The sequence below is a fragment of the Argentina silus genome, assembly GCF_951799395.1.
Source record: "Argentina silus genome assembly, chromosome: 1".
In the NCBI taxonomy this organism is placed as follows: Eukaryota; Metazoa; Chordata; class Actinopteri; order Argentiniformes; family Argentinidae; genus Argentina; species Argentina silus.
In genome coordinates, this window is record NC_139655.1 from 17,022,690 (window position 1) to 17,034,729 (window position 12,040).

The window sequence follows — 12,040 nt, forward strand, 5'->3', positions numbered from 1 at the left end:
AGTTAAAGGGTGAAAAGTAAGTAAAAGTATACCCAGACATTGTGTGAACCATACCTTAAACATATTGTGATTTCCAATATAAGGTATGTCAGCCTGTGTCGAGCATACTACAACTGATAAATGAACACACATTTCATTGTGTGTGAACTGACATGTCATAGATGAATTATGTCCAACATTTGAACCCCAAAACCCAAAGCTATTCTGACAGCAAGCATCCACCAGAACTGGCTGTTTGGGATAAAGATAAACAGTCAAGTCCATCCTCAGTGGAGTAAACATTTTGTGTATGTGTCTGTATTTTTCCCTGATATCCTGCTTTTGTTTCCCAGATTTATCCGAGAACTGTTCTGATTGCAATTAGGAATTTGGCCCATCTAGAATATGTCCATGAATTACTGCTTCCTCTTCAGATAGGGGTTGGCACAGCAACAATGGCTGGCAGGGAAAGCGCTGGCGTTCCCTCTGCTCCCTTGTTTAAAGGCCTCCTATGACTGTCAGTTGCCCACGTCATCAAGTTGGGTTGAGACACACAGCATCAAAGAGCCGCTGGCTCAAATACTGGATGAGAGTGTCTGTGGAACAACATGTGCTATTGTCCTGTCACTTCACAACTGGTGCCTTTGCACCGGAAACCATGTTTATGATGCTCATAAAGATGGGATTTCTTGGAAATTACCTCATGTCTACATGGGGTCTTTGCAACCTGTCATTTTATGTGGGTATGAATAGTTTATAAAGGTATGAATAGTAAGAGCCAGTGTAGAAATAGAACCAATAGAACCAATTATGCTTAGCCAATTTACAAGACAATTTGCAACTCCATGTTGGGATTTTTTGTCTTTAATGAATTTTAATTATTGTTCACTTTCTCATGCCTGCATTAAATTGACCCCAACCCTGGTCAAAGCAAACATTAATTTGTTATTTATAGAGGAACCTATAAGTGTCAAAAGTATGGCAGGCCACATACAGTACATGTACAGTACCTACTCCTCAAGAATATGAGGATATTACAGTATTCCCATTATTCAAGTCAAATGTTGTCAAACAAAGGGGAGGTTGGCATTGCAGGGGGGCAGGAGTGGAATCAATATGGTATGGTTTTGAACCGGCCCCTACTTGTGTGTTTGTGTGTGTACTTGTGTGCGTGTGTGCGTGTGTGAATGCGTGTGCATATGTGTGTACCTACATGTGTGCAAGTGCATGTGTGTGTGCGTGATGTTGTGTTAACCCCTGGCATGATGTTCAGGGCCAGAGGGAGGGGGCCAGGAAGGAGTCCCAGAATGGGAAGTGTGGCATAGCATTTATAAACTCCACACTGTCTTTACACCTCAGACACAATCTTATCTTCTTGCACGATATTACACTCTGGAGAGGAAACGTCTGGAGCTGTACAGTGTTTACGCTGTCACTTTTTTGGAACTGTAGATCAGAAGAGGGAAGTCTACTTTCTCAAAACCACAACACTATCAGGGACTGGACTTGGTGGCTTGCCTGAAAATTTAACCTTATCTTATCAGGTATTTAATTTAAAGGAGACTTTTGGAGCTGCATAGTGCTTTGATTATAACATCCTTTTGGTTTAGAGTGGACCCCATTTGAACGGGGCTTGGCTGATTCTAATTAGGGTTTAGTACTGTACTGTACCTCTGTTGCTATACACAGCTATGTACAACAGCAGCTACTCTCAGGCAAAGTTCGGGCTGGAGGCCAAGACAAAGATCCACAAACCACGGGGCAAGAGCTGTGGCTACTACATGCGCATTGTCTTCTTCTTCTCCTCACTCATCCAGTCACTCATCATCGTCAGCTTGGTGCTCTTCTTGGTCTATGGGAAGTCCCAGGACTCGGCAGCCGAGATGCGCATCCAGGACCTAGAGCAGAGCTTCAATCGCCTCTCCATGGACAACGTGGCCCTCAAGCAGAAGACCAGCAACCTTACGCGCCTCCTGAATGTCACCCTGACAGAGAACCAACGCAACAACAGGGACCTGTTAAAAATGCGCCACCTGTCCAACATCTCCGCCACAACTATTAGGACTCTCAATACAAAGCTGGTAAGAGCTGAGGTTGTTATTTGAAAAGCATGCATCATTTTAAATAGTTTTGAGATAAATGGTGGTGTGTCTTAGTTTATTTAATATTGAACTAAATAGAGGGATATAGTGCATATACAGTAGTGGGGTGTCTGTGCTTTTTCTAGTTGCTCATCAAATGTGCAAAAATACAAAAAAAAACTATTACAAGAGCAGACATTTTGTTAAGTTGTTGCTGACTTTCCTACGGATCTATACATTTGTTTAGATATAAAAAAAAAAAATAATAATCTATTTTGTGTATTATGTTCAATGATAAGACAGGATAAAGCACATCAAATCAGATGTGAAAAAAAAACTCTGAACACACCAACTAAATTGACTACTGCTATTTGGAGAATAAAGTAATGCCTTTATTTCATTGTTGAAAATTCGTAGGGTCAGTATGAAATGGAGAAGAGAATATTACAGACATCACGCAGTGGCTGCCCCGTGACCCCATGCGGTAAGACATTTTTTAAATTACTTCTCCATGTTCCAACTTCCACTCCACTCCATTTCATCCTTTTTCACAGATTTCCTCCAACTGTTTCTGTGGACAAGAACAAGCAGGTTCTGTTCATTTCTAAAGCATGTATTTTATATAGAAATGGTCAACAAATCATTCTACATTGATTCATTGTGAATCAAACTGGTAACATCATTTCAATATCATAATGATTTTAGGAGAGATTATCTGGATCCTTCAAAAACCAGATGACAGAACATGCTGTAAGAGAACATGAATAATCCATTGAGTAATGCTTTATTTTACAGTTTTATTACCACTGGTATTTACTAAGTAATTCATTTGTTACGAATGGTACTTTCTGGGAATTGTTTTTACCAAAATTGGTAGCTTCTAGTTAACAATTGGTAGGCTACTTTCTGGTATTTATGACAACGGAGTAGTTACTAGGTAGTAATAATAATGTAGTTACACTGTTATATCATGTAGTTATTAAGTGAATACTTGGTCAACATGGGACTGTAGAATAAAGCAAAGGGTCATGAAAAGCAGCAATAACTTTCAGCGAGATTAGATCCATTCTTGGTGTCAAAGTAGAATCAAAGATCTCTGAAGAAATGTTTTGTTAAACTTTTACAGGCGACAACAACCAGGTCCTGTATCTGCAAGACAAACTGAAAATAGTTGAGACCAACTTTACCCACACGGTCCAGCTGATGAGGATGGAGATGGAGAACACGGTCAAGGAGCGAAACAACCACAACCTGGAGAACATCGGCCTGAGGAGGGACAAGGCCTCCCTCAAGAATCAGCTGGAGGCCTACAGGAGGAAGTGCAAGGAGGACTTTGTCCAGTCTTTGGGCGGCATCTCCAACGTCACCAAGGCCTTTCTGGAGAAGATTGACTCCCTGTTCCCCCGGGTCTTCTCATTCCAGCTTACCTGTGAGAAGCAACATGACCACCTGGAGCAGATCCGCAACAACTGCACCAGCCTATCCCGAGAGGTGGAAAACAAGTTCCAACGCTACTTGAACGAGGTGAGCAATGATGTGTCAAAGATCCAGGACCGCAGCAGCCTTCTGCACGTGGAGAACAGCCGGCTAGATGAGGACTACAAATGGTGCAGCAAAAACCGCAGCGCCATGGCCTGGGAGCACAGCCAGATGCAGCAGAGAACCAAGGAGAAGCACGACAAGGAAATTGAGAAGCTGCTGATGGAACAGAAGAGGTTGCACGGTGACAAGGAGCTGCAGGGGTCAGTGCTCAAGGTGAAGGAGGTGGAGATCAACATCCTCAACTTCAAGATCAAGAGTCTCAACGCGTCCCTGGCTAACTGTGTCCCTAGGGTAAGGGAAGAGCTGCTGTGTGGTTTTGGGCTGGGCTTACAACTAATACATGACTATATAAAAGTACCTACTCTTTTGTCAATTAATTTTTTATTTAGAAAATGTAGTGTAGTATAAAACCATTTAACACATTTATGGACCTGTTTTGATGGTGAACTGTCTTTATCCACCTGCTCCATGACATTGACATTGTTAGCATTGGTGTTATAGACTGGATTTCAGGGGTTACCCACCTTTTTATCCACTACTTCCCTGGCCACAGCATAATCATCCTGCACTAGATAGGTATTTATTCAATAGAATTTGTATGTATCATATAAATGTGTTATATTGTCATTTTTTACAGCCCTTTTGTCACATCTGTAAACATTAATGGTATGCATTATTGACATCTCTCATTATGTTTCAGCCTGCTGCACCTAAGCCTGGACAGTTCCCTGGAGCATCAATCACTTTCCCCAAAATAACAAATACTCGAGGGATAGGCTCAACAGGACCCAGTAGCACAGGGGTTGGTGGGCTACGAATAGGTAAGAAGCCAGGCTCAACTAAGATGGGATTTGACAACACATGGAGTGGAACTGGGGTGGGGTCTACAGGTGGGTTGGGTTCACCAGGAATGGGCAACACAGGATTTGGCAACACAGGAATTGGCAGCACAGGGTCAAGTTCAGCTGGTATGGGTGGGGCTGGATCAAGCCTGTCATCATCAGCTGGAGGAAGGATGAATGGACCAGGGATGGGCGGAACAAACAACTACATCTTAAGTAAAACTCAATGACGTTGAATAGGCTTAATCACTTTATTCCTATACTCTGTTCTTTGTTGAAGGTCAATGATTAATTGTTGTTTTGTTGTTCCAATAGACCCTATCGAACAACACCTACGAGACCTGGCGCGCTATTCCAACCCCTCTGGCTCAGAGTGAGTACAGTACAAAACCCCATGCTGATCATACCCTTAAATAAGTCTGTAACACTGTATTTATACCTGTTAATTAGTCTAAATCAGACACTCTGTGTAGTAACAATGTAATTAATAAACTAACAACATTGTATTTATATATTGTAATGGAGTAAGGCGTTTTTTGGTAATATTAAGAGTTCCTATTTAACTTTTGTATATAAAAAAAAATTAAACTCCATTACTTAGTATAACTATTATGACGCAATTGCTAGATTACTATGTATAACATGTTAATACAAGGTTGCTACTACAATACTTACATTGTTTCTACACAGGTTAAGAATAGCAATTTAAGATAAAACATGATCAAGTGTTGGTTTTGAGCATGTCAAAGACCTAATTCAACTTCAGTGGCTGACTGACAATACATAAAGAAAAGGCTGATGCAATATGTGTGACGTTGATCTGAACAACAATTCCTTTTTTTTTTTTTTTTCTTCAGTGATAATCCATCCGGGTAATCCATGAAATGATACATTCTGCTCCATCTACAAAACCAATATTTTATAACTCCTCATATTGAGTTCTCGTATGTCAATATACTATGTATGATTTTTTATTTTATTTTTCACCACTAGAAGCTACATTGTAGTATATCATAAGAGGGTCTGCTACTAGTATTCAACATTTGCACTTTTTAGAATTTCTTCGTCATAACCAGCCATGAATGTATTTTATTTGAGTATGTTGATCTAGTCAGAGCAAAGTCTAAATAAGTTGTCGTTAATATGATGTATTCATTGTATATACTTTTATTAAAAACAACTTCATTGTCCAATTTATTATTTTAAATCTTACACCTCTGATTTTAGATTTAGGCTACTCCATCTAAGACGAACATTATTGTTTGTCCCCATTTACGTCACCCATTGTGAGGGCAATTGTTCCACAGGCGCCACCTCCTCCCTCTTGTAATATTTCATACACCATTTACTAGAAAACCATTTGATCCAACTGAGATGTTTATGTTTATCTGTCAACCTGTCAACAGGCCAATGGGGGCAGATGGGAGGGAGAGGTACAAACACCGGTGTATACAGACCAAATTTGAACAATACCCTCTGGGTTGGCCACGGATTTCCATGCACTTAACATGAAAGTCTAATGAAAACATTGAGGGAGGGAAGGATGAAGTTATCCATCAAGACTTCATTATGTCCTTTCCCAAAAAGTGGCGTTAAAATAGCCTTGGCCACCAAACAATGTTTTCTATTGTTATTGTTACGTCTATGGGATATAAACAGTTGGAAATAGCACCCAAGCAACCCCTTGTCCCATAATACAAACACAAACTTTATCAGTCTAAAACAGTATTGTTACTCAATGGGTTGAGCATTGATGTTTGAATGACATGGTGATATGCAGATGTTTGTGGGTCAAGGGTCAGGGTCAATTTCATCTAAATTCATATCTGGAAAATAAATTAATATTGAAAACTACTCATACAGTACATACAATTCACAGGTTATCATTCTATTCAAATTGTACAGCCTTTTCCTGAATCAAAATGTAAAATGTGACTGACACAAACTGCAGTCGGTATTGATTGCAAAGTAAAGCAGTGCAACAACCCAACATGTTGATAACAAACATCCTGTTGGGGAGAATGCCAAAGGTAACAAACTATTACAGAATAACAAAATTAAAGTGGATTGACTAGACGCCAATTAATAAATAGTAGAGTTCAGTAAGGGAAACCTCTATCCTGTCTAAAGGATATCCTTTGTTTAACATCAAGTGTTTTTCCAATTAGAACATTTGTGTTAGCTTACAGTAAGAGAAGCCAAGAGGGGATTGTATGTCGGTGGTCCGGTCTGGTCTGAATCCACTTTTGCACACCGAGCCAGAAGACAACATTGCCTCTTTCCATCCTCTTAGCTTGATTCAGGGGACCATGTCTGCGACAGAGACATCAACACAGTGCCAATGTTCTTACAGTTCATGTCAGTTCACTGCACTAGTCCTAAACCAATAATGCTGCTAGTATACAAACTTTTCAAGGTTAATACAGTTTTCCATTGCCTATATAATTGGGGGGAACATGGGGTTTGGGACAAGTTCCCAAAGTGAAAATTCTTTTGCTATCTAAAAATGTTTTTGGAGCAGCCAAAGTGATTTCACAGTGGTGTGTTCCTGATGTGTTCTTTCTCAAAGGGCACACACAGGTACAGATGTCATATGAACAACAGGAGCTTGTGATGAACATTTCACATAAAACAAATTGTGCTCCCTGATGCTCTTAGAATGAATGTCCCAAACTTTCAAACATCTTGCTATGCGAACATTAAATCTATGTCAAAATGATTTAGTGTGTAACAGGCTGTAGCTAGAGGCATCCTCTGCTTGTACTTCCTCTGCACTTTTACTTCCACAGTGGCTTCAGAAAATATTCAGACCTCTTCACTTTTTCCACATTTTGTTGTGTTATATACTCAATTTAAAATTGATTAAATTTTTTTGCCATTAATCCACACATAATACCCCATAATGACTTGAATGCATTGTTGCAAACCCAATTATGGATGAGAGATAGACTATTTTCAATTAAGGGATTACTTTTGACCAATTGGTTATATATACATTTTGTAGAGTCACTGAGATGATGTTGTCCCATCAACTGTGCTTTTTCCTCTCCGCCATTCAACATTGTAGATTTGTGTAAGTTTCCCCAGGTCTCATGGTAGCATTCCTGAGCAGTTGTGTTCCTCTCCATTTGCTCTGTTTGTAATGACAACCTGGTCTACACAGTGTGTAATTGATTCCTATGCAAATCAGAGACCCTATAAAAACAAAGATATTCATTCCAAAATCACATGAACTATTATCCTTGCAATAAAATGGACTCAATTAAACTTGTTGAGTAACTTGTTGACGACATTTTTGCATCTGAGCAAATTTTAAGAGTGTCAGAGAAAAGGGTCTGAATACTTATGTAAATTAGGTATTTCTGTATTTCAATTTGCATACGCTTTGTCCTTATAGGATATTGTGTGTGGATTGATGGCAAAAAAATGTCAATATAATCCATTTTAAATTGAGTCTATAACACAACAAAATATGGAAAAAGTGAAGGGGTCTGAATACTTTCCAAAGCCACTGTACATACACATGTTTTCAACCATCACATACAAGTAATTTGTTATTGTGCACCTCCAGGTATTTCGGCCAATTAGGTCATTGCCTGTCTACACAAGGCAGTATGGAGCCACACTACTAATACCTAAGAATGCTTGATTTACTAGGTTCTTTAGGGGCTATGGAACTCAGGGCCCCGAGAGGCCACGTCTCCCTGTCACACCCTAAAGCAGGAAGGGCTTATTATTACTACCTCCTTACTAAGCAGGATTGTAGAACTATGACCCCTATTGTCTCTGGCCACTAACGTTCCCTCTTGACCATGAGTGGTAATTGTACTTCCTATTTTCCCGGTCCCTTCTGTCCCATGGTCACCAGACTGGTAAAAACATTAGGGGGGGAAAGCCCTTTCTCTTGTTGATACTTGAGCTGGAGGTAAACAGTAAAAGCAGCTGGGAGGAAATAATGGGCCTCAATGATGATGGTGTCCATGGATTGTAGCTGTCGAACCTGGTATCACCTTGGCCTCTTTACAAGAGAAGAATGATATGATGCAGAGATTGGTAAGGTCATTCACTTGAAGGGGTCAACCTTGGGGTATATATGTTTAAATCACCCCACTCATATTGGTCTGTACCCCTCAACAAATGTGTTTGTGTCTGGCACCACAATGACCACCACATTTGCATTTGAAATACAGTTCCCTGCATAAGTAAAGGGACAGTGAAGCATTTTTTCTTCTTTCGTGTACATATTGGTTTCACTATTCAGAAATTATAACACTTTTTATGCATAGTCCCCCTATTTTAGGGTACCCAAAAGCAATGTGACAATTGGCTTGACAGGTGTTTCTGGTAAGTGAGGTCAAATCATTTGTGCAGGTATAAGAAAGCTGTCAATGTGTAGTATTGATTCTAGGATTTGGATTTGCGTTAGGAGTTTGCCATTGGTGTCTGTCAACATGAGGACCAAAGAGGTGTTAATGAAAGTCAAGGAAGCTATTATTAGGCTGAAAAATCTGAAACATAACCAAAACTTTAGGCTTGCCAAAATCAACAGTTTGGAACATCATTAAAAAGAAACAAAAGCTCTGGTGAGCTCAGCATTCACAAATGGGCTGGTAGGCCAAGCGAGACTTCCATCAAAGATTTCTCACCATAATTAAGAAAAAAAATAAAATAACTGTCCCACAGATCCTACCATCTGCAGAACACATTACCAGCCAAATTACAGACACTTCACTGCAAGGTGCAAACCACTAGTTATCCTCAAAAAGGATGGTCAGGTTACAGTTTGCTAAAAAAGTAACTAACTAGCCTGCAGAGGTCTGGAAAAAGCTATTGTGGACAGATAAGATTAATATTATCATGGACCAGAGTGATTGCAAGAGGGAAATTTGGAGAAAAAAGGGATTTACAGCATACCACCTCATCTGTGAAACATGGTGCAGGGGGTGCTATGGTTTGGGCATGTATAGCTACCACTAGAACTTGCCAACTTGTCTTAATTGATGATTGTAACTGCTGATGGCAGCAGCAGAATGTATTCTGAAGTGTACAGAAACATCTTCTCTGCTCGAGTGCAAGCAAATGCCTCCAAATTCATAGGACCAGTTGCTAGTTTTCCAGAGCTAAAAAGTGGAAAGGTCTTGACTGGCCAAGTCAATCTTCAGATTTAAATCTAATTGAACATGCATTTCATTTCCTGATGGGAAGATTTTAAGCAAAAAGACCTCAAAACAAACAACAACTAAAGATGGTTGCAGTACAGGCCTGGCAGAGCATCACCAGAGAAGATACTTGGCGTATGATGGGGTCAATGGGTCGCAGACTTCAGGCAGTTATTGCATGCAAAGGATTGTCCATCAAATACAAAATATGAGTGCTTAATTTGGACATTTGATAAATCTGTCCCATTACTTTTGGGTAGAGCAGGGAGAGACAGGGATCACAGGTAATTTACTCAGCCAAGCATGGCCAGTGATCTATGTCTGACCCCTCACCCTGTGTTCCCTGGAGGAGGTTAGAGGTGAAAGGTAGCAGCCTGGCTCCTCACCAGGATATCCTGTCCTTTGTCCTACACCCTGTGTCACAAAGGTAGGTTGAAAAGTAGCAAGTAACTGTGACCTAAAGACTCTTGTTGGTTCAGCTGATCAAAACTGTCAATTCATTGGCTCTACCCATGTGTCCCAGTCCTCATCCTGCAAAGGGCCAGGATTAGACTGATTCATCAGTTCATTTTCTGTAGGCAGAAAATGAACTAAATTACAGATGTCATACCTGTTTGAGGCATATCTGCTTTATGAATGTTTATGATTCTGGGCAGCGTAATGCCTCTGTCCTTCTCACACTTCTGTCCACTACTGGTCCCTAACGGCCACCTCTGGTTCACGACTGCAGAACCAGAGGTACAGCAATTGAGTGGGATCCTCCAGAAGTTGGTGCCCCCTAGTGGGTTTTAAGGGGACTTTTTAGAGCCACCACAAGCTGTATGACATACAGGCCCAGCCACCCATATGACAGGCCCAGTGGGTCTGTCTCAAAGACTCCTTTACACTTTCTTGATACCTATGACGTAATGATGACAAAATCAGCTCAGGCCAACAATTGGCTCCTGTGATGTATGACATTGACAGCCCTAGCTGTGTTTGGTCTTTGATGAGCAACATGAAATAAAAGTAGACCTACTATCCTTGTGCAGGTCACCCCTTCTCTAGTCTAGAGTACAAGAGGCCTTCCAGGTAAGCTACAGAGAGAGCCTGTTACACCTTCTTCTTGCCACCTCTGGTTCATGACACAAACAGGAGTAATGTGAATGAATAATTAATACTGAGAAAATCTAATTACTTGCTCCCTAAAAATGAAATGTACATTATGTACCAACATATGACTGGCATGTCTCATAAAGGGAGTAAAAAAACAATACACCAAAACTAAAAGACCAAAACTTCCATCAACAAATTAATTAATTTGTAAGGGTGCCACTTGACAAAATCCAGCAAACCAAAAAAAATAGGAAAATCACATAGATCTTTGAAGAAAACATTTGGGATATACAAAACCCTAACAGCCATTAAAGGGGCAATCTGGGATTGGTACATCCATTTTTGGATATATAATGATACATAGCCATTGATTCTTGAAGAATATCAATTATACTTGCCTTGAGGTTATTTCAACTGTCTTACCACATCAGAACCCAAAATATAAGCTTGTTTTATGCCATTGTGTGTAAAAATAAATAAATAAATAATTGTAAACAAACACTGTATAGCTTGAAAACATGGTTAAAACTAAAAATTTGATCTCATGGATGGTCAGTCCTTGCATCCAATGTTGAATTTGAGAGTGGTTACATTTCTCCGGCCCCATCCCTCAGCTGTTTAAAAACCGCTTTGGGGTGACTGCTTTGTTGTTGTTTAAACCCAGATGGCCTCTTGTGACACAAGAGGGTTTAAGAGGACATTACCTCTTATTTTAACGTTCAATATGTACGTATCCAAATAGATGTTTGTGACACATCACTCAGAAATCTGAATAAAACACATCTTGCTTTCTATTTCTGTGGTTCCAGGGACATTTCGCTGAATCGCTTTGATCAATATAGTCTGGTTTTGATTTGATAGAGTAATAATAACAGCTTTTTTATTTCACAATAGACATACAAATAATAATCTCTGCGTGATGGCAAACATATATTGGTAAACAAATAGTCTCGCGAATCCATACCTCCAAGTCAAGTTAGAAAGCCTGGTCTCAACGAGGTAATTAAACAAAAAATGCATCGATGCACACGAACATTTGAAATCAATAAAACGGACGATTGATCCACCTAAGCAGCTGTTCCAGCATCTGTCTTCTTCAGTCCAGTCTGTATTGCACGGGACGCGTTGTTCCCTCCTCAACTCCTGCAACGTACGTGCATCACCTCTCCAGTCTTTTCAGCACCAGTACTCGACTGAGAATTCATGCACCATCACCATCGTGACGAGCGCAGAAGCTGAATCCGCCGCTTCTGTAAACAGTACCACGGACGACGAAATGACAGGGGAGGAGATGGAAAGGGATATAACTCATCAAGAAACATCTTCGATGTCGTCTGGTGTC

The 12,040-nt window shown here is 40.2% G+C and overlaps 1 protein-coding gene across 2 annotated transcripts; it reads left to right on the forward strand.

The window, feature by feature from the left end:
* Positions 1-1,393: 1,393 nt before the first annotated feature.
* On the forward strand, positions 1,394-5,631 carry plvapa (plasmalemma vesicle associated protein a). 2 transcript variants are annotated; one of them, XM_083684262.1, is made up of 6 exons: positions 1,394-2,060; positions 2,478-2,544; positions 3,187-3,893; positions 4,303-4,423; positions 4,760-4,817; positions 5,302-5,631. In XM_083684262.1, the coding sequence occupies exons 1-6, from the start codon at positions 1,671-1,673 to the stop codon at positions 5,318-5,320; spliced, it is 1,362 nt and encodes a 453-aa protein (XP_083540388.1). In that variant the 5' UTR covers positions 1,394-1,670; the 3' UTR covers positions 5,321-5,631. The 2 variants fall into 2 exon arrangements, with proteins under 2 accessions (XP_083540388.1, XP_083540389.1); XM_083684263.1 differs by lacking the exons at positions 4,760-4,817; positions 5,302-5,631 and adding an exon at positions 4,104-4,178 and having other exon boundaries at positions 4,303-4,428.
* Positions 5,632-12,040: the final 6,409 nt, after the last annotated feature.